This window comes from Chiloscyllium punctatum, chromosome 13 (genome assembly GCF_047496795.1).
Source record: "Chiloscyllium punctatum isolate Juve2018m chromosome 13, sChiPun1.3, whole genome shotgun sequence".
Lineage (NCBI taxonomy): Eukaryota > Metazoa > Chordata > Chondrichthyes > Orectolobiformes > Hemiscylliidae > Chiloscyllium > Chiloscyllium punctatum.
This window is the reverse complement of record NC_092751.1, coordinates 110,308,775-110,332,118: the sequence shown is the minus strand read 5'-3', so window position 1 is coordinate 110,332,118 and position 23,344 is coordinate 110,308,775. Positions and strand designations below refer to the sequence as shown.

Here is a 23,344-nt window from a genome sequence, read left to right as displayed (position 1 = left end):
ATAGACAATAGTTCAGAAACACAAAGAATGAACCAGGTCAGACTTATGTTGAGTTCGAAAGAATTAAACAGTCATTTTGATCGATAGGTGCCTGCTTTGAAAACAGGGCATTTGAGGCTCTAAGAGAGATTATTCTGCTGGAGGAGTTTAAAAACTCACTTCCAGAGATGGTAAACATTCACATGGAGGAACAGAAAGTTCAGGAAGTGAGATGTGTAGCAGAAGTAGCAGATGAGTACATGCTGGTGCATAAGTCAAGCTTCCTGTGAGGGGTAGAAATTGGGGGAAAGGGAGATCCTACACAATGAAACCCAGAGTAGAGAGCACTGGTTAGAATTTACCACAGACTAAAAAAAACCCAAGAGGGTGTAGAGAGATGACAGTTCTCTGGTGTGTTCACTGTAATGGAGTGGGACACAGAAAGTTACGATGCCGGTGGTTTCAGAAGGTCACTGGGAAAAGGTGTTTTCATGGCCAGAATGTAAAGTCACAGTGCTGGTCGTTAAAGAAAGACACTGTGGGAAAAGATGTGGTAAAAGAAGATAAGTCAGTGGCATTAGTGAAGGTAGTAAAGGAGACCCCAAGAAGAGCCAAGGAGCTGCAGGAGAGTGCACAGCCGAGGCAGGGGCTGGGTATAGAGTTAGTATCTGATCTCTACAAAGAATTCACCTCTGGGTAAAGTTTACTCAGAAAGAACAGAGGGTGAAGGACAGGAAGTTATAATTTTGAGAGATACAGGACCTAACCAGTTGCTGATAGTAAGGGATAAGCAAACATGCACGCTTTCTGAACTGTTACCTCAGTGTGGTAATGTGTGGGATAGACGGACAGAAATTTAGTGTTCCCATTTGTAAGATCAGGTTGGAGTGCCAACAAGACTGGGGAAGTTACAGTGGGAATGATTGATGGTGTGTTAGTTCCATCAATTCAGTTTGTTCTAGGGAATGATTTGGCAAGTTTCAAGGTGGGAGTGACAGCCTTTGTTGTGGAGAAGCCCAAGCAACTGAGGAGTTAAAACAGAAATATTCTGATACTTTTGCAGACTGTGTGGTAACCAGATCCCACTGTCATAAGTCACAGCACGAAGCGAAAAGTAAAGAAAAAGCTGAAGGAGTTGAGGTTCAGTTAGCGGATACCCTTGATGTTTGATGTAATGGTGCAGAAAAAACCTGGACAGGCAGAGGTTCTGACAGAAGTGTTCAGTCCTGAAAGGCTAAGGGACTTGCAACAGCAAGACAGGACAATAAAAGAGATATATGTGGATGTGTACTCTGAAAAGGAGGCAGAGAACATTCCGGAGGGTTATTATCTGAAAGATAGAATCCTAAGGCAGAAATAGAGACCACGGCAGGTTAGTGCAGAGGGGAAATGGGCCAAAGTTCACCAGGTTGTGTTGCCGGTAGCATAGAGCCAGGTGGTGTTATGGGTAGTACATGAACTACTTTAAGGAGGTCATCTCAGGGTACGAAAGATTCAGGATAAGGTACAAAAACATTTTTATTGGCCTGGAATGCACAAGGGTGTGGTTAACTTTTCCCGTATGTGTCATACATGCAAATGATAGGTAAGCCACAGACAGTAATAAAGCCAGCACCATTATCGTCAATTTCCCCATTTGAAGAACCTTTCACGTAGGTTATAATTGCTTGTGTAGGTCCCCTCCCGAGAACTAAAAGTGGGAACCAGTACTTGTTCACCATAATGGATGTGTTTACCAGATTTCTAGAGGCAATTCCATTATGGAGTATCTGTGCAAAAAGGGTAGTAGAGGAGTTAGTAGCTTTCTTCACACAGTATGGGCTACCCAGAGAGATTCAGTCAGACCAAGGGTCAAATTTTACTGCTAGGCTGTTTAAGGAGGTTATGGATAGCTTAGGTATACAGCACTTTAAATCCAGTGCGTATCATCCTGAATCCCAGGGAGCTTTAGAAAGGTGGCATCAGACCTTGAAGACCATATTGACAGCATAATGTCAGGATTACCCGAATGATTGGGACAAAGGTATCTCATTTGTACTGTTTGCCATTAGAGATGCCCCAAATGAATCTACTCAGTTTACTCCCTTTGAGTTAATATTCAGTCATGAAGAGAGAGGCCCTTTGAAATTAAGTAAAGAAAAATTAACAGGACCAAAGTCAGAGATCTCACACTTAGATTATGTATCGGAGGTGAGAGAGAGATTAAATCGAGTAGGTGAGTTAGCTAAACAGTATCTAAAGAGGGTACAGTGTAGAATGAAGCAGGTGGCAGATAAAGGCTCTGAGACTCGGACGTTTCCCTGAGGGGATGACGTGTTAGTACTGTTACCAGTGACAGGAGATCCCTTCAAAGTCAGGTTTAGTGGTTCCTATCAAATTGAGAAAAAATTGAGTCAGGTGAACTATCTCAAAGATGCCAGATGGGAAAGAAAGATATTGAGTATGTCATGCGAACATGTTGAAAGAACTGGAGAAACAGGTGTTAGTTACTGCCCTGCAGGGTGAGGAATCAAATCCAGATGATATGGATTTTGAAGTGTTTTGAAATAGATTAAAAAATGAAGACGTCCTTGAGACATGGGATAGGTTAGTAAGCTATCTGTCTCAGGAGCATAGAACACAGTTGAAAAATTTGTTACTGCAGTACAAGGATTAATGTAAGAATCAGATGGGGAGGACTAATGCTATTGTACACGAAGTAGACATCCAATAAAACAACACCCCTATTGGCTTAATCCTTTCAAAGCCAGACAGGTCCAAATGGAATTGGAGGCCTTGCTCAATGAGAACATCATGGAACCAAGCCAGAGCAAGTGGAGTTTGCTGATCATCTTGGTTCCCAAACCAGATGGGACTCAATTATTCTGTGTGGATTATCAGAAGGTCAACACCATTACAAAATCAGACTCATATCCAATTCCTAGATTGGAGGACTGTATCGAGAAAGTCAGACAAACCAGTTACATCACCAAGTTGGGCTTAATGCCTGGTTACTGGCAGGTACCTTTATCAGAGACGGTGAAAGAAATTTCTGTGTTTGTAACCCCAAATGGGCTCCATCAGTTTAAAGTGATGCCCTTTGGAAGGAAGAGCACACCCTCCATATCCCAAATAATAGAGTTGTGGCTGGGTTAACAAACTGTACAGTCTGTTTGGATGATGTTGTGATCTTTAGTAAGTCCTGGAAAGATCACATGATACAGTTGGCAGAGCTCTTTGAATGACTACAAGAAGCAAAACTGGTAATAAACTTAAATAAAACAGAATTTGTGAAAGCAGTGGTGGCATTCTTGGGCCATAACATCGATCGTGGAAGGTGGACCCCACGGAACGTAAAGACAACGGCCTTTGAGGAATTTCCATGAATAACCTCGAAGAAAGAGGTGCTTTGATTCTCAGGACTTAGTGGATTCTATCAGAAGTTTGTTCCAAACTTCAGCAGTGTAGCAACACTATTAACCAATTTGCTGAAGAACACAAAGTTTCAGTCGACAGAACCGTGCCAGGAGGCATTCAACCATTTGAAATTGATATTAACCACTAAACCAGTTGTCACTACACAAGACCTTTTAAAGTTACCATCGATGTAATTGACATTGGAGTTGGAGCTGTACTCATACAGGAAGATGAAGATAGGATTGAATTGCCAGTTGGTTACTTTTTGAAGAAGATTAACATCCACCAGAGGAAATACTTCACATTCGAAAAGGAACTACTGAGTTTGGTACTGGCCTTACAATATTTTAATGTGTATGTCACGAACAATGGGTAAGAGATGGTTGTGTACACTGACCACAATCTGCTTACATTCTTAGAATCTTTTAAAGATAAGAATATGAGACTATTTCATTGAAGTACTATATTACAGACATTTAATTTAAACATCATACATGTTACGTGTCTTAAGAATGTAATCGCAGATGCGTTATTGCGGATTTAACTGATAAGAGTTTAGATGAGATTTGTCTCTATTTAATGTTTTTTATATATAGGTATATGGGAAGTAGTTAAAGTGAACTTATATTAAGGTTATCAGTATGTTCGGGTAATGTGTTTAAAAAGTAGAGAAAAAATGAAGCCATCTTTTCATTATGATGGTTTATTTTTTTCTTAAGGGGCTATGAAGATGTAGGTGTATGGCACCTTTAAGAGAGTTAAAAGCAGCAGGACATAACACCAAGTGTTCTCAATAAGGGAACAATGTAACACTTGGTCGACCAACTTGATTATCTTGTTGTCTGGAGACAAAAACAAATTTGAATTCAGCCAATTAATTTAAATTATACCCAAAAAAATTTCAAACGCCAATCCTGTTTGAATTGAATATATATTGACAATCTTAAAAGCCAATGACACAATCAGATACTTTGGAGGTATAAGGCTGGAGAAAATTGAACAGTTGAGAGGAGAACTGTCAGGCCCAGCCTGTAAACAGACCGCCTGAAAATAGCTCTCTTAAAAGTACCTTTTCTGTGATGCAGAAATTCCTAAGAAGAAGGAAAGAAGACACAGGAAGATCTGAATAGAAGAATGAAAGCTGCCTGGCTTTGAGATAAGAAGTGTTGTTTTGTAAATCTTAATTGGGAGTTTTATCAGACTAGTATTATAGAAGGGAATGTAAGATATAGGTTAGAGAAAGAAATTGTAAATAGTGGTTAGTTAATTATTCTCTGTTATACTTTAAGAAATAAAGTTGTTGATTTTTACTTTAAATAGATCTTGGCCACTTGATCTTTTTACAAATGGCTGTACGAGATAAATCTTTTCTATGTTGCTGGTTTTAACTTTAGAAGGAGGGTTTACCCCAAGTCGTAACAATATGGACATGCAAAACACTCCTTACCATGACTATTTACATGTGTGAGCCAAGACTTGCACATACTGACTGATGCAAATGCATGAGAAAGTACATGTCGATGTTATTTGGTGCATTCCCATGACATCAATGGAAAGCTATTGTAACCATTTTGATTGTTTCTGTCTACTTCTGTTCACAGAGAGTGAGGATATTTACCAGAGACAGATTATGTCTATAACCTGCATCACGATTGGATTGAGTGTGGTCGGGATGCTCTGTGTGGTTCTGTACTTCAAAACAAAGTAAGGCTACTGCCTTTGAATTGATAATTCAACACTTTGGCTGTGATATCCCAACAGAATCACATTCCTTATTAAGCTGTATATGTGTTTGTGATTGTTCAGTGTGTGTAATTGACCTAAATCAGACATTTATGACTTCAAATTTCACATTAAAGACTTGAGCACAAAATCTAGGACATCCCTCTCAAGGCAGTACTGAGGGAGTGCTGCACTGTTAGAGGGTCAGTGCTGAGGGAGTGCTACACTGTCAGAGGGTCAGTGCTGAGGGAGTGCTGCACTGTTAGAGGGTCAGTGCTGAGGGAGTGCTACACTGTCAGAGGGTCAGTGCTGAGGGAGTGCTGCACTGTCAGAGGGTCAGTGCTGAGGGAGTGCTACACTGTCAGAGGGTCAGTGCTGAGGGAGTGCTGCACTATCGGAGGGTCAATGCTGAGGGAATGCCCACTGTCGGAGGGTCAGTGCCGAGGGAGTGCCGCACTGTCACAGGGTCAGTCCCGAGGGAGTGCCGCACTGTCAGAGGGTCAGTGCTGAGGGAGTGCTGCACTGTGGAAGGTCAGTGCTGAGGGAGTGCCACACTGTCACAGGGTCAGTGCTGAGGGAGTGCCACACTGTCACAGGGTCAGTGCTGAGGGAGTGCCGCACTGTCAGAGGGTCAGTACTAAGAGAGTTCCGCACTGTCAGAGGATCTGTGCTGAGGGAGTGGGCACTGTCGGAGGGTCAGTGCTGAGGGAGTGCCGCACTGTCAGAGGGTCAGTACTAAGAGAGTTCCGCACTGTCAGAGGATCTGTGCTGAGGGAGTGGGCACTGTCGGAGGGTCAGTGCTGAGGGAGTGCCACACAGTCAGAGGGTCAGTGCTGAGGAAGTGCCGCACTGTCAGAGAGTCAGTGCTGAGGGAGAGCTGCTGAAAGTGTATTATTTTGATGAGGTGTTAAATGAAGATCCCTCCTCTCTGCCCATTGAGCTCAGTGTCCTGCAGCAGTATTTAACTGTACATCAATTTCTGCTCAGAGTGATTTGTTTTTTATTATCGTGAAGCTGTTTGTGGGATTTTGCTTTGTGCTAATCAGCTGCTTGGCTTCCTGCAATACAACTGTGACTGTAACAGCATTTGATTGGCTCTGAAATACACTTCTGGGACATCCTGGGGCCCAATCCAAATTGCTGTCTCCAACACTATCCCCCCCCACCCCAAAAGTAAGTAGCCGTTTAACACAAGCTGCACCAGACACCGTCTCCATCTCTGGCCTTCCTGCTTGATGGATCATGGGGAGTTCTCTCAAATTGAAGGCACTGTACCAGGTACTGAGGGGACAGGCGGATAGCAGAGTTCAGTACACAGATTGGCTAATACCAGGGCACACAGGTACCCAAGGGGAAAGTCCTAGGAGACAGGAGTAACATATACCCAGAGAAACAGGGAACAGGGGTTGGAGGACCTAAAGTTTTTAGGACTGTTTCCAACTGGAACGTGTCATTCTGAAGCTCTTCCACTTTCTGTCGCTCCCCATTCCCACAGACAGACTGATTCATTTACCTTTCACCAGTGTGAATTGTACAACAACAGCAACTTAGATTTGTATAGCACCTCTAATGTGATTCCAAGGTCTTCCCAGGATCCACTGGGAGAAATTAGGTCAGATGTACGAAAAGTCTGGATTAGTAGTGCTGGAAGAGCACAGCAGTTCAGGCAGCATCCAAGGAGCTTCAAAATCGACGTTTCGGGCAAAAGCCCTTCATCAGGAATAAAGGCAGTGAGCCTGAAGCGTGGAGAGATAAGCTAGAGGAGGATGGGGGTGGGGAGAAAGTGGCATAAAGTACAATGGGTGAGTGGGGGAGGGGATGAAGGTGATAGGTCAGGGAGGAGAGGGTGGAGTGGACAGGTGGAAAAGGAGATAGGCAGGTAGGACAAGTCCGGACAAGTCATGGGGACAATTACTGAGCTGGAAATTTGGAACTAGGGTGAGGTGAGGGAAGGGGAAATGAGGAAACTGTTGAAGTCCACATTGATGCCCTGGGGTTGAAGTGTTCCGAGGTGGAAGATGAGGCGTTCTTCCTCCAGGCGTCGGGTGGTGAGGGAGCAGCGGTGAAGGAGGCCCAGGACCTCCATGTCCTCGGCAGAGTGGGAGGGGGAGTTGAAATGTTGGGACATGGGGCGGTTTGGTTGATTGGTGCGGGTGTCTCGGAGATGTTCCCTAAAGCGCTCTGCTAGGAGGCGCCTAGTCTCCCCAATGTAGAGGAGACCGCATCGGGAGCAACGGATACAATAAATGATATTAGTGGATGTGCAAGTAAAACTTTGATGGATGTGGAAGGCTCCTTTAGGGCCTTGGATAGAGGTGAGGGAGGAGGTGTGGGCACAGGTTTTACAGTTCCTGCAGTGGCAGGGGAAACTGCCAGGATTGGAGGGTGGGTTGTTTGGGGGCGTGGACCTGACCAGGTAGTCACGGAGGGAACGGTCTTTGCGGAAGGCGGAAAGGGGTGGGGAGGGAAATATATCCATGGTTGTGGGGTCTGTTTGGAGGTGGTGGAAATGTCGGCAGATGATTTGGTTTATGCAAAGGTTGGTAGGGTGGAAGGTGAGCACTAGGGGCGTTCTGTCCTTGTTACGGTTGAAGGGGTGGGGTCTGAGGGTGGAGGTGCGGGATGTAGACGAGATGTGTTGGAGGGCATCTTTAACCACGTGGGAAGGGAAATTGCGGTCTCTAAACAAGGAGGCCATTGGTGTGTTCTGTGGTGGAACTGGTCCTCCTGGGAGCAGATCCGGCAGAGGAATTGGGAATACGGGATAGCATTTTTGCAAGAGGTAGGGTGGGAAGAGGTGTTATCCAGGTAGCTATGGGAGTTGGTGGGTTTGTAAAAAATGTCAGTGTCAAGTCGGTCGTCATTAATGGAGATGGAGAGGTCCAGGAAGGGGAGGGAGGTATCAGAGATAGTCCAGGTAAATTTAAGGTCAGGGTGGAATGTGTTGGTGAAGTTGATGAATTGCTCAACCTCCTCGCGGGAGCACAAGGTGGCGCCAATGCAGTCATCAATGTAGCGGAGGAAGAGGGAGGGAAGTGGTGCCGGTGTAATTATGGAAGATCAACTGCTCTACATAGCCAACAAAGAGACAGGCATAGCTGGGGCCCATACGTGTGCCCATGGCTACCCCTTTGGTCTGGAGGAAGTGGGAGGATTCAAAGGAGAAATTGTTGAGGGTGAGGACCAGTTCGGCCAAACGAATGAGAATATCGGTGGAAGGGTACTGTTGGGGATTTCTGGAGAGGCAAAAACGGAGGGCTTGGAGGCCCTGGTCATGGGGGATGGAGGTGTAGAGGGATTGGATATCCATGGTGAAGATGAGGCATTGGGGGCTGGGGAAACGGAAGTCTTGGAGGAGGTGGAGGGCGTGGGTGGTGTCTCGAACATATGTGGGGAGTTCCTGGACTAGGGGGGATAGGACAGTGTCGAGGTAGGTAGAGATGAGTTCAGTGGGGCAGGAGCATGCTGAGACAATGGGTCGGCCAGGGTGTGAAGGATGTGCGAAAAGCTGATCAGAGGGGTAAGTCTCACTGAGTGTTTATCGGAGGAAGGTGAGGCAGAGAAGGAATTTCAGAGCTTAGCCCCAGACAGCCAGCATAGAGAAATTAAAATTGAGGAAAAACAAGACACCAATTCTCAAGGAGTGTTGAGCTCTCAGTGCATTATGGGGCTGAAAGAGATTACAGAGATAGGGAGGGGTGAAGCCATGGAAGAATTTGAAAGCAAGATGAGAATTTTAAAAACCAGGTGTTGTTTGTCAGGGGCCAGTGTTAGTCGGTGAGTACAGGAGTGATGGGGAACAGGATTGGCTGTGAGTTAAAGCATGGGGGAACAGCTCCGGATGATATCAGGTAGAGAGTGTAGCACGTAGATTTGTAGCATCCACGACAAACAGGATTTTCTTGTTAAAGATCATTGTGTGACAATAAAATCTGTTTTGTTTTCTGTTCTCCTAGAAAACAAAGACAAAAACTGCGTGATCAGGCAAAGGAGATTCGCTTTGGGAAGAGTTACAGTCTGAATACTTCAGAACTGTCTACTGCCAATAATCCCCAACAAAATGTGCTACAGCTGGAAAATGTAAGCAAGCATTAACTGTATAGAAGACAGATTCTAAGAGAGGATGGCTCTCCAATTGATCAAAGAGATTTAATAGGATCGACCAACATCACCGTCGTCAGTTAGTGCAAGGATATTCTGTAAACTGACCTTCTATCCTGGCTTCAGGGAGGCTGCCATTTGCTGATTAAAGTTCTGAAGAAGGGTCACTGGACCCGAAACATTAACTCTGCTTTCTCTTTACAGATGCTGCAAGACCTGCTGAGTTTTTTCTGTTTTTGTTGCAATTTAAAGTTGTTAGACAGAACAGTCAGTACCTGAAAGGGTTAACTGACAACACAACATAAGCTCCATTCATTCGGACATAAGGCTGTTCCTGAGAGAAACTAAAGGGCCTTCCTCAGTGTTTGCAGGGTGTCTTTAGTTCCAGTGCTAAGTCCATGCACTTAACAGCAATATGTATTTACTCTTCAATTGAATCCGATATCTCACAAGAGTCAACATGCATCTCAGGTGTAGCATAACTAGCTCTGACCTAAGAAACATATTTACGGTTAGTCATTATTAAGCCTATCCTGTACCGAAGACTTTTGGTTGAGCTCCTTTCCACATGGTGTCAGTAACTTAGATGAAGACTAATAAAAAGGTGGTGGGCAGTGACTATGTAAAGCCTCTCAGTCACACCATTATCACATGATAGCAGTATGTAGCCTGGACATTAATATAAACTGCATCTCCTCCTCTGTAGAGCACTGAGACATGAAGGTTGAGAACTGGAACACAAAGCTTCTATCATTGCAATATTCCTGGAAGTGAGTGCAATGAAAGTGGGCCGCACTTGAGCAGCAGAGTCATCTCAGTCAGAGTTCACTTTCACAGGTGCAAGTAGATGTAAAGATTTAAAAGATTAGATGAAAGGATTATAGGGAGAGGCATTAGGTTCTGTCACCCGTAGCTGAAAAAGTAGCAAGTGGCAGCTTATTCTCGGTGTGCTGATGGATTTCCCCTTCATGCATCAGCAACTCTCTCACATTTTGTGGCCATTGGGTAAATGACTCCGACAATTTGAGGTGGTGGTGGTGTTTTGTTTTTCAGTTCACAAAATCCGACAGTAGTATTGATGGGAGAAGATGCAAAGTTCTGGAATCAAAGTTTTCAGGTGCTGGATCATCGCCGAGCACCACACCATCAATGAGTAACCCAACTGGAAAGCAGCAAAGGTAAAGTCATGTTCAAACCAGTTTTAACTCATTATGTTGAAATGAAATTTAATTATATGACTGATTTTATCAAATAAAGCTTCCTCTACACTGTCCCCATCAAACCATCCCAGGACAGGGACAGCACAGGATTAGATACAGAGTAAAGATTCACCTCTGCCTAACCCCACGCTGTCCCAGTCCTGGATGAGTTTGATGGGGCAGAGACAGCACGGGATTAGATACAGAGTAAAGCCACCTCTACACTGTCCCCCATCGAATACTTCCGGGACAGGTACACCATGGGGCTTTTGATACAGACTAAAGCTGTTCCTGCATTATACATAGCTGCACATGAGGGCAATTTTGTATCAGTCTTGATCAAGGTTCAAGACTAATTTCCACCTTTTGTCAGTTGCTACCAGAAATGTGTGACTAGGGAAAGAGATAGAAAGGAGAAAGGTTAAGAGCCACCTTGCAGGCACAGTCTGTTTCCTGTATTGAGAGGCTACAGCAGAATCTGGAACAGTACTGAGGCTGGGTGAGGGTGATGGTCATGCAATCATAGACCATAGACCAGGCTCTTTGGCCCATCGAGTCTGCTCCACCATTCTATCATGGCTGATATATTTCTCAACCCTATTCTCCTGCCTTCTCCCAGTAACCTTTGAACTCTTACTGTTCAAGAATCTATCTCTGTCTTAAATACACTCAATGTCTTGGCTTCCACAGCTCTCTGCAGCAATGAGTTCCACAGACTCCCCACCCTCTGGCTGAAGAAATTCCTTCTCATTTCCGTTCTAAAGGGTTGTCCCTTCACTCTGAGGCTGTGCCCTCAGGTCCTCATCTCTCTGTGAGTTGAAGCATCTATCCAGTATATCCTCTCAGGATTCTGTAAGCATCAATGAGATCTCCCCTTGTCCTTCCAAACTCCATTGAGTACAAACCCAGACTGCTCCTTATGTGCCATGCCCCTCATCCCTGGGATCATTCCTGTCAACCTCCTCTGGACCCCCTTCTAACACCAGCACATCCTTCCTGAGATAGAGATCCCAAAACTGCTCACAATATTCCGAATGCAGTCTGACTGGAGTCTTACACAGCCTCAGCCCTACGCTTGTATTTTAGCCTTCTCAAAATGAATGCCAACATTTCATTTGCCTTTCTAACTATGAACTGAACCTGCATATTAATTTTAAGAGAATCCAGAATGAACACTCCTAAGTCCCTTTGTACTTTCCTAGGCCTTTCCCTATTTAGACAATAGTCCATGCCTCTGTTCTTCCTATCAAACTGCATGACCTCACACTTTCCCACATTGTGTTCCATCTGCCACTTCTTTGCCCCCGTCATAACCTGTCCAAGTCCTTCTGCAGCCTCTCCACCACTTCAACTCTACTTACCCCCGCATCTATCTTTATGTTATCTGCAAACTTAGGAAACATTGCACTCAGTTCCTTTATCCAAAACCTCTAAAACCTCTAAAACCTCTCTCCATGTCATCCTACTGAACAGCATCTCAGTCCCTCTTCCCAAATTCTGCACTGACATCCTCCTTCTCCAAAGTGAAGACAGAGGAGAAGTACTTGTTCATCACTTTCCTGATGTCCCCAGTCTCCATGCACAAATTGCCCCTGAGACCCACATGGGCCCTATTCTTTCTATGGTTATCTTCTTCACATAGAACAAAGAACAAAGAACATTACAGCACAGGAACTGGCCCTTGGGCCCTTCAACCCTGCGCCAATCCAGATTCTCCATCTAAACCTGTCACCTATTTTCTAAGTATCTGTATCCCTCTGTTCCCTGCCCACTCGTGTATCTGTCTAGTACATCTTAAATGACACTATCGTTCCCACCCTTACCATCTCCACTGGCCATGCATTCCAGGCCCCCACCAGCCTCTGTGTGGAGAACTTTCCACATAAATCTCCCCTAAACATTTCCTCTCTCACCTTGAACTTGTGACCCCTCATAATTGAGTACCCCACTCTGGGGAAAAAGCTTCTTGCTATCCAACCTGTCTATACCACTCATGATTTTGTAGGCCTCAATCCTAATCTACTCGACCTCTTTTCATAGCTAGCACCCTCCATGCCAGGCAACACTCTGGTGAACCTCCTCTGCACCCTCTCCAGAGAGTCCACATCCTTTTAGTAATGTGGGGAACAGAACTGTACACAGTATTCCAAATGTGGCTGAACCAAAGTCTTATACAACTGTAACATGACCCGCCAACTCTTGTACTCAATACCCCGTCCAATGAAGGAAAGCATGCCATATGCCTTCTTGACCACTCTACTGACCAGTATTGCCACCTTCAGGAAACAATGGACCTGAACACCCAGATCTCTCTATATGTCAGTTTTCCCCAGGAACTTTCCATTTACTATATACCCACATTGAAACCCACATTGTTAACTGACAGAGTTAGCAGTTACTGCCTTTGTTGTTGAATTCATGTTTCGCTGGACATCGTAGTGTCTCGGAAAATTAAAAAACAGTGAAATTCACAACTGATTTTGGAGGAACCTGTTGGGAGCAGTCACAGCACGGAAGCAGATAAGTAGATGTTTTAAGTGTGGCCTTAAAATAAGTCTGCAGTAGTAAGTAGAGTGGACTCTTTTATTGATTATATGTTTTATTGAGCTATGTCTCTTGATTAAACATACAAATATAACCCATAAGTAATGAGTTAGCCTGGAGCAGTGTTTTGTAGAGGAGTAATTTGGTGCTATTTTCTGGGTCTGCAGATTGGAAAAAGCAAAAATGGCCTTTAGTAAAGTGATAATGCTCTTCTTGTCGGATGTGGGAGTTTAGGGAGAGTTTACGGGTTACTGAGGATTATATCTGCAATAAATGCCATTGGTTGTGAATCCTATCAGATCGAATGGATCAGTTGGAGAGGCAGTTAGAGGCAATGAGGAATTTACAAGAGCAAGGGGACATGATGGATGGCAATTATAGGAAAGGGGGAAACGTCTCAGATACAGTCACATAGATGGGTTAACTCCAGGAAAGGTAAAAGAGGTAGGCAGGTAGTACAGGACTCTTCCGTGGCTATCCCCATTTCAAATAAGTATGGTGTTTTGGAAAATATAGGGGGTGATGGATTCCCAGGGGAATGTACCACGAAGAGTCAAGTTTCTGGTATTGAGACTGGCTCTAATGTAATGAGACATACGTCAGGTTCCAAGCGATCGATTGTCTTAGGAGACTCTCTAGTCCAAGGTACAGACAGACGTTTCTGTGGCCAGCAGTGAAAAATCACAATGTTGTGCTGCTTCCCTGGTGCCAGGATCAAGGATGTCTCAGAGAGGGTGCAGAATGTTCTCACGGGGGAGAGGGGCCAGCAGGAGGTCATTGTCCAAATTGGAACCAACGACATTGGAAAGGAAAAGGTTGTGATTCTGAAGGGAGATTACAGAGAGTTAGGCAGAAATTTAAAAAGGAGGTCCTCGAGATGAGTAATATCTGGATTTCTCCCGGTGCTACGGGCTAGTGAGGGCAGGAATAGGAGGATAGAGCAGATGAACACATGGCTGAGGAGCTGGTGAATGGGAGAAGGATTCACATTTTTGGATCATTGGAATCTCTTTTGGGGTAGAAGGGACCTGTACAAGAAGGATGGATTGCACCTAAATTGGAAGGGGACTAATATCCTGGCAGGGAGATTTTCTAGAACTGCTTGGGAGGATTTAAACTAGGAAGGTGGGGGGTGGGACCAAGGGAGATAGTGAGGAAAGAGATCGATCTGAGACGGGTACAGCTGAGAACAGAAGTGAGTCAAACAGTCAGGGCAGGCAGGGACAAGGTAGGATTAATAAATTAAACTGCATTTATTTCAATGCAAGGGGCCTAACAGGGAAGGCAGATAAACTCAGAGCATGGTTAGGAACATGGGACTGGGATATCATAGCAATTACAGAAACATGGCTCAGGGATGGGCAGGACTGGCAGCTTAATGTTCCAGGATACAAATGCTACAGGAAGGACAGAAAGGGAGGCAAGAGAAGTTGGGGACTGGTGTTTTTGATAAGGGATAGCATTACAGCTGTACTGAGGAGGATGTTCCTGGAAATACATCCAGGGAAGGCGTTTGGGTGGAACTGAGAAATAAGAAAGGGATGAGCACCTTATTGGGATTGTATTATAGACCCCCTAATAGTCAGAGGGAAATTGAGAAACAAATTTGTAAGGAGATCTCAGTAATCTGTAAGAATAATAGGCTGGTTATGGTAGGGGATTTTAACTTTCCAAACATAGACTGGGACTGTCATAGTGTTAAGGGTTTAGATGGAGAGGAATTTGTTATGTGTGTACAAGAAAATTTCTGATTCAGTATGTGGATGTACCTACTAGAGAAGGTGCAAAACTTGACCTACTCTTGGGAAATAAGGCAGGGCAGGTGACTGAGATGTCAGTGGGGGAGCACTTTGGGGTCAGCAACCATAATTCTATTAGTTTGAAAATAGTGATGGAAAAGTATAGACCAGATCTAAAAGTTGAAGTTCTAAATTGGAGAAAGACCAATTTTGATGGTATCAGGCAAGAACTTTCGAAAGCTGATTGGAGGCAGATGTTTGCAGGTAAAGGGACGGCTGGAAAATGGGAAGCCTTCAGAAATGAGATAACAAGAATCCAGAGAAAGTATATTCCTGTCAGGGTGAAAGGGAAGGCTGGTAGGTATAGGGATTACTGTTGTGGTTCTGTTCGCCGAGCTGGGAATTTGTCTTGCAAACATTTCGTCCCCTGTCTAGGTGACATCCTCAGTGCTTGGGAGCCTCCTGTGAAGCGCTTCTGTGCTGTTTCCTCCGGCATTTATAGTGGCCTGTCTCTGCCGCTTCCGGTTGTCAGTTTGAGCTGTCTGCTGCAGTGGCCGGTATATTGGGTCCAGGTCGATGTGTTTGTTGATAGAGTCTGTGGATGAGTGCCATGCCTCTAGGAATTCCCTGGCTGTTCCCTGTTTGGCTTGCCCTATAACTAGCACACCAACTAGCCACGAAACGACACGACCAGCTATCCTTAGTAGCCACACACACAGATGACAAGCAACATGAATTCGACTGGGACAGCACTACCATTATAGGGCAAGCCAAACAGAGAACAGCCAGGGAATTCCTAGAGGCATGGCACTCATCCACAGACTCTATCAACAAACACATCGACCTGGACCCAATATACCGGCCACTACAGCGGACAGCTGGAACTGACAACCGGAAGCGGCAGAGACAGGCCACTATAAATGCCGGAGGAAACAGCACAGAAGCGCTTCACAGGAGGCTCCCAAACACTGAGGATGTCACCTAGACAGGGGACGAAACGTTTGCAAGACAAATTCCCAGCTCGGCGAACACAGAACCACAACAACGAGCACCCGAGCTACAAATCTTCTCCCAAACTTTGAATAGGGATTACTGGATGACTAAAGAAATTGAGGTTTTGGTTAAGACAAAGAATGAAGCTTATGTCAGGTATCGACAGGATAGATCGAGTGAATCCTTAGAGTATAAAGGAAGTAGGAGTATACTTAAAGGAGAAATCAGGAGGGCAAAACGGCGACATGAGATGGTTTTGGCAAATAGAATTAAGGAGAATCCTAAGGGTTTTTACAAATATATTAAGGACAAAAGGGTAACTAGGGAGAGAATAGGGCCCCTCAAAGATTAGCAAGGCGGCCTTTGTGTGGAGCCACAGAAAATGGGGGAGATACTAAATGAATATTTTGCATCACTATTTACCATGGAAAAGGATATGGAAGATATAGAATGTAGGGAAATAGATGGTGACAACTTTAAAAATGCCCATATTACAGAGGAGGAAGTGCTGGATGTCTTGAAATGCATAAAAGTGGATAAATCCCCAGGACCTGTATCCTGGAACTCTGTGGGAAGCGAGGGAAGTGATAGCTGGGCCTCTTGCTGAGATATTTGTATCATCGATAGTCACAGGTGAGGTGTCAGAAGACTGGAGGTTGGCAAATGTGGTGCCACTGTTTAAGAAGGGTGGTAAAGGACAAGCCAGGGAACTGTAGAGCAGTGAGCCTGACCTCGGTGGTGGGCAAGTTGTTGGAGGGAATCCTGAGGGACAGGATGTAGATGTATTTGGAAAGGCAAGGACTGATTCGGGATAGTCAACATGGCTTTGTGCGTGGGAAATCATGTCTCACAAACTTGATTGAGTTTTTTGAAGAAGTAACAAAGAGGATTGATGAGGGCAGAGCAGTAGATGTGATCTATATGGACTTCTGTAAGGCGTTCGACAAGGTTCCCCATGGGATACTGGTTAGCAAGGTTAGATCTCATGGAATACAGGGAGAACTAGCCATTTGGATACAGAACTGGCTCAAAGGTAGAAGACAGAGGGTGGTGGTGGAAGGTTGTTTTTCAGACTGGAGGCCTGTGACCAGTGGGGTGCCACAAGGATCGGTGCTGGGTCCTCTACTTTTCATCAGTTATATAAATGAATTGGATGCGAGCATAAGAGGTATAGTTAGTAAGTTTGCAGATGACACCAAAATTGGAGGTGTAGTGGACAGCGAAGAGGGTTACCTCAGATTACAACAGAATCTGGACCAGATGGGCCAATGGGCTGAGAAGTGGCAGATGGAGTTTAATTCAGATAAATGCAAGTTGCTGCATATTGAGAAAGTAAATCTTAGCAGGACTTATACACTTAATGTGTAAGGTCCAAGGGAGTGTTGCTGAACAAAGAGACCTTGGAGTGCAGGTTCATAGCTTCTTGAAAGTGGAGTCGCAGGTAGATAGGATAGTGAAGAAGGCGTTTGGTATGCTTTCCTTTATTGGTCAGAGTATTGAGTACAAGAGTTGGGAGGTCATGTTGCGGCTGTACAGGACATTGGTTAGGCCACTGTTGGAATATTGCGTGCAATTCTGGTCTCCTTCCTATTGGAAAGATGTTGTGAAACTTGAAAGGGTTCAGAAAAGATTTACAAGGATGTTGCCAGGGTTGGAGGATTTGAGCTATAGGGAGAGGTTGAACAGGTTGGGGCTGTTTTCCCTGGAGTGTCAGAGGCTGAGGGGTGACCTTATAGAGGTTTCTAAAATTGTGATGGTCATGGATAAGATAAATAGAGAAAGCCTTTTCCTTGAGGTCAGGGAGTCCACAACTAGAGGGCATAGGTTTAGGGTGAGAGAGGAAAGATATAAAAGAGACCTAAGGGGCTACTTTTTCACACAGAGGGTGGTACGTGTATGGAATGAGCTGCCAGAGGGAGTGGTGGAGGCTGGCACAACTGCAACATTTAAAAGGCAACTGGATGTGTATATGAATAGGAAGGGTTTAGAGGGATGTGGGCCTGGTGCTGGCAGGTGGGACTGGATTAGGTTGCGATATTTGGCCGGCATGGATGGGTTGGACCGAAGGGTCTGTTTCCATGCTGTACATCTCTACGACTCTATGATTCTATGACTCTATGTATAGTTTGCTCGTTAATTGGATCTTCCAAAATGTATCACCTCCATCTGCCATTTCTTTGCCCAACTCTCCAATCTCTCTATACTCTGCTGTATTCTCTAATATTCCCCTCCACTATCTGCTATTCCACCAATCTTAGTGTCATCTGCAAACTTGATAATTAGACTACCTATACTTTCCTCCAGATCATTGATGTATATCACAAACAATAGTGGTCTCAGCACGGATCCCTGTGGAACATCACTGGTCACAGGTCTCCATTTTGAGAAACTCCCTTCCACTACCACTATCTCCAGTTTCCCAGCCAGTTGTCTATCCATCTAGCTACAACCCCATGTGACTTCACCTTCTCGATCAGCCTACCATGGGCAGCCTTATCAAACACCTTACAAAAGTCCACGTATATAATATCTACATTCCTTACCCCATCAATCAACATTATTACCTATTCAAAGAATTCTTTTCGATTTGTAAGACATGACCTTCCCCACGCAAAACCATGTTGCCTATCACTGATAAGGCCATTTTCTTCCAAATTGGAATAGATCCTATCCCTCAGTATCTTCTCCAGCAGCTTCCCTACCACTGACATTAGGCTCATGGTCTATAATTACCATGCTACCCTTCTTAAACCCAGGACAACATTAGCAATTCTCCAATCCACTAGGACCTCCGTCTTGTTCAAGGATGCTGCAAAGATATCTGCTAAGGCCCAGCTATCTCCTCTCTCGCTTCCCTCAGTAACCTAGTCCCTCACTGGGGATAGATCCCATCTGGACCTGGGGACTTGTCTACCTTAATGCCTTTTAGAATACCCAAATCTCACTCCTTCCTTATGCCAACTTGACCTAGAGTACTCAAAGATCTATCCCTAACCTCAAAATCCATCATGTCCCTCTCCTCGGTTATACTTCCATGAATGTCCTTACAGAATATCTTGGGATTCTCCCACATCTTGCCTGCCAGTGTATTTTTTTCATGCTCCCTCTTTGCTCTCCCAGTTCTTAAGTTCCTTCCTGCATATTCTGGAATCCACCAGGGCAGCTATTAATTTTTTCCTTGTGTCCCTCTTAAAAGCCTGTCTTCTCTGTTTTATTCAGTCCTAAATATTCCAAGGTATCCAAGGTTCTCTCGGCTTCTTGCTTCATTATTTCACCCCGAAGGGAACATATTAGGCCTGTAATCTCCCCATGTTAGGCCTGTTGTCTCCCCATGTTGGGCCTGTAATCTCCCCATGTTAGGCCTGTAATCTCCCCATGTTAGGCCTGTTGTCTCCCCATGTTAGGCCTGTAACCTCCCCATGTTAGGCCTGTAATCTCCCCATGTTAGGCCTGTTGTCTCCCTATGTTAGGCCTGTAGCCTCCCCATGTTAGGCCTGTAATCTCCCCATGTTAGGCCTGTTGTCTCCCCATGTTAGGCCTGTAACCTCCCCATGTTAGGCCTGTAATCTCCCCATGTTAGGCCTGTAACCTCCCCATGTTAGGCCTGTTGTCTCCCCATGTTAGGCCTGTAACCTCCCCATGTTAGGCCTGTAATCTCCCCATGTTAGGCCTGTAATCTCCCCATGTTAGGCCCGTTGTCTCCCTATGTTAGGCCTGTAATCTCCCCATGTTAGGCCTGTTGTCTCCCTATGTTAGGCCTGTAATCTCCCCATGTTAGGCCTGTTGTCTCCCTATGTTAGGCCTGTAATCTCCCCATGTTAGGCCTGTTGTCTCCCCATGTTAGGCCTGTAACCTCCCCATGTTAGGCCTGTAATCTCCCCATGTTAGGCCTGTAACCTCCCCATGTTAGGCCTGTTGTCTCCCCATGTTAGGTCTGTAACCTCCCCATGTTAGGCCTGTTGTCTCCCCATGTTAGGCCTGTAACCTCCCCATGTTAGGCCTGTTGTCTCCCCATGTTAGGTCTGTAACCTCCCCATGTTAGGCCTGTTGTCTCCCTATGTTAGGCCTGTAATCTCCCCATGTTAGGCCTGTTGTCTCCCCATGTTAGGCCTGTAACCTCCCCATGTTAGGCCTGTAATCTCCCCATGTTAGGCCTGTAACCTCCCCATGTTAGGCCTGTTGTCTCCCCATGTTAGGTCTGTAACCTCCCCATGTTAGGCCTGTAATCTGCCCATGTTAGGCCTGTAATCTGCCCATGTTAGGCCTGTTGTCTCCCCATGTCCTTTTGGAACATCATCCCCCACACCTTACCCAATGTTCTGCTGTAGATTGACCCTCAACTAGCTCTTCCCAATCAACTTTGGTTAAATCCTGCCTTATTTTAATAAAATTTATATTCAAAACTCTTTTTAATGACCATCCCTTTTTCCTTTTCCATAACAAATCTAAAATGCTTTGTCTTGTGGTCAATTTCATAAGAATGCTCCCTCACTGTCACCTCAAACATGCCTCAGGCTTCATTCTCCAGAGTTAGGTCCAGCCCTGAACTGTCCCTGTTGTACTTTCCATCTGTTGATTTTTGGAGCTCTCCTGATTACGTTTCAATATTCTGCCACCTGTACAGCCTTTACACCCTTCCCCAGAAACAGTCCCAATGATCCAGGCAACAACTCCTCCACACACACACTCTCTCTCTCACACACACAGACACACACACTCTCTCACTCTCACGCACGCTGACACACGCACTCTCTCACTCTCACTCTAACGCACATTGACACATGCAGTCCCCCCCTTCACGCACACTGACACACACACATGCACTCTTTCTCTCACATACACTGACATGCACCCTGACACGCACTCCCTTGCACACCGACACGCACACATGCAGTCTATCGCACACACACACGCACTCTCTCGCACAGACACACACACACACACACACAGATACGCACTCTCTCGCACACTGACACACACAGACATGCACTCTCTCTCACACACACAGAAATGTACTCTCTCTCACACACACACACACACACACACTCTCTCGCACACACACAAAAATACAGACAGGCACACACACTCTCTCACACACACACTCTCTCACACATACACGGACACACTCTCTCTCACACACACACACACTCTCTCTCACACACACACACACACACTCTCTCGCACACACACAAAAACACAGACAGGCACACACACACTCTCTCACATACTCACACTCTCTCTCTCTCTCTCTCTCACACACACACGCACTCTCTTGCACACACACAAAAACACAGACAGGCACACACACACTCTCTCTCTCTCTCTCACACACACACACACACACACACACAGTCACGCACACACTCTCTCACATACACACACACTCTCTCTCTCTCTCTCTCACACACACACACACTCTCTCTCTCTCTCTCTCTCACACACACACACACACACACACACACACACTCTCTCTCTCTCTCTCTCTCTCTCACACACACGCACACACAGTCACACACACACTCTCTCACACACACACACACACTCTCTCACACACACACACGCACATCTGCTTTGTTCTCCCACACATGCTGGCCCTTGGCACTCGGAGTAATGCAGAAAGTGCAACTTTTGAGGTTCTGCTCTTTAATCTACTGTCTCACTTTATAAATTCTTGATGCAAGACCTCACTTCTCGTTCTACCTCATTTCAACACCCACTGTGTTGAAAAAACTCCTAACCCACCTCCCTCACCTTCACCCCTCTTCCCCTTCTCCTTCTTTGCCCTCCATCCCCTTTATCTGGGAGTGGAGAGTCCAGAACGAGAGGGCATAGGTTTAGGGTGAGAGGGGAAACATATAAAAGAGACCTAAGGGGCAACTTTTTCACACAGAGGGTGGTACGTGTATGGAATGAGCTGCCAGAGGGAGTGGTGGAGGCTGGTACAATTGCAACATTTAAGAGGCATTTGGATGGGTATATGAATAGGAAGGGTTTGGAGGGATATGGGCCAGGTGCTGGCAGGTGGGACTAGATTGGGTTGGAATATCTGGTCGGCATGGACGGGTTGGATTGAAGGGTCTGTTTCCATGCTGTACATCTCTTTGACTCGATGATCCCTCCAGCCTCCCACTATCCCCCAGCCCCATCTCTGAAATTCTCAATATGAGAGAGTTTGGAATGACAGCTCCCTGTAGTCACTAAACAAGAAACAAAAGCCCTTACTGATGAAAGGCCTTTGCCCGAAACGTCGATTCTCCTGCTCCTTGGATGCTGCCTGACCTGCTTTTCCAGATCTGGTTTCCAGCATCTGCATTCCTCATTTTTACCTGGGAATCAAAGCAAAGGCTATTCCAGGAATGTTGGAGGGAGCTGTTGGAGGGACACAGTTCCTGATGCTACACGTTTCTCTGCGCTTCCTTCTAAATCCAGGATTCTCTCCTCATAAGTGACCACAGAATCAAGGAGGTCTACAACATGGAAAAAGCCCTTCAGCCCATTAAGTCTGTGCTGGTCAAAAACAAGCACCTCATTGTTTAAGTCTCATTGTTCAAATCCCGTTGTTCAAATCCCGTTGTTCAAACCCCTTGTTTAAATCCCATTGTTTAAATCCCATTGTCCAAATCCTGTTGTTTAAATCCTATTGTTTAAATCCCGTTGTTCAAATCCCATTGTTCAGATCCCGTTGTTCAAATCCCGTTGTTCAAACCCCTTGTTTAAATCCCATTGTCCAAATCCCGGTGTTTAAATCCCGTTGTTTAAATCCCGTTGTTCAAATCCCATTGTTCAAATTCCATTGTTCAAATCCCGTTGTTCAAACCCCTTGTTTAAATCCCATTGTCCAAATCCCGGTGTTTAAATCCCGTTGTTCAAATCCCGTTGTCCAAATCCCATTGGTCAAATCCCATTGTTCAAATCCCCTTGTTTAAATCCCGTTGTTTAAATCCTGTTGTTCAAATCCCGTTGTTCAAATCCCATTGGTCAAATCCCATTGTTTAAATCCCATTGTTTAAATCCCGTTGTTCAAATCCCCTTGTTCAAATCCCCTTGTTCAAATCCCATTGTTTAAATCCCGTTGTTCAAATCCCGTTGTTCAAATCCTGTTGTTCAAATCCCCTTGTTCAAATCCCATTGTTTAAATCCCATTGTTTAAATCCCGTTGTTCAAATCCTGTTGTTCAAATCCCCTTGTTCAAATCCCCTTGTTCAAATCCCCTTGTTCAAATCCCGTTGTTTAAATCCCGTTGTTCAAATCCTGTTGTTCAAATCCTGTTGTTCAAATCCCGTTGTTTAAATCCCGTTGTTTAAATCCCGTTGTCCAAATCCCGTTGTTCAAATCCCGTTGTTCAAATCCCGTTGTTTAAATCCCGTTGTTCAAATCCCATTGTTTAAATCCTATTTCCCAGCACTTGGTCCATAGCCTTCATTACCTTGGCATCGCGATATACTGCTTTAATGATCTCTTTGACTGCAGGTATTGTCCATCCTCATCCCTCAGCCCAAGGCAACTGGGAAGATTGTCATCGAAGGTCAGTCCAGGCCCATCGCCCCCAGTGACACAAGGGTCATTGAGTGCTGTTATCGAACCCTCCGACTCATCATCTGTCAGTGCAAGCAGCCAGATACAGGCACAGCTTGCTTCTTCCAATGGTGATTGCTCTGACACCAACCAAGG

The 23,344-nt window shown here is 45.2% G+C and overlaps 1 protein-coding gene across 2 annotated transcripts in view; it reads left to right on the top strand.

Moving 5' to 3' along the window:
* nrg3a (neuregulin 3a) overlaps positions 1–23,344 on the top strand; it is a 598,767-nt gene that overhangs the window by 573,370 nt on the left and 2,053 nt on the right. For both annotated transcript variants that reach the window (XM_072583594.1, XM_072583593.1), the window contains 4 exons: positions 4,977–5,079; positions 9,054–9,177; positions 10,252–10,376; positions 23,144–23,344. In XM_072583594.1, coding sequence (XP_072439695.1) covers positions 4,977–5,079; positions 9,054–9,177; positions 10,252–10,376; positions 23,144–23,344 — 553 coding nt within the window. The remainder of the gene's footprint in view (positions 1–4,976; positions 5,080–9,053; positions 9,178–10,251; positions 10,377–23,143) is intronic.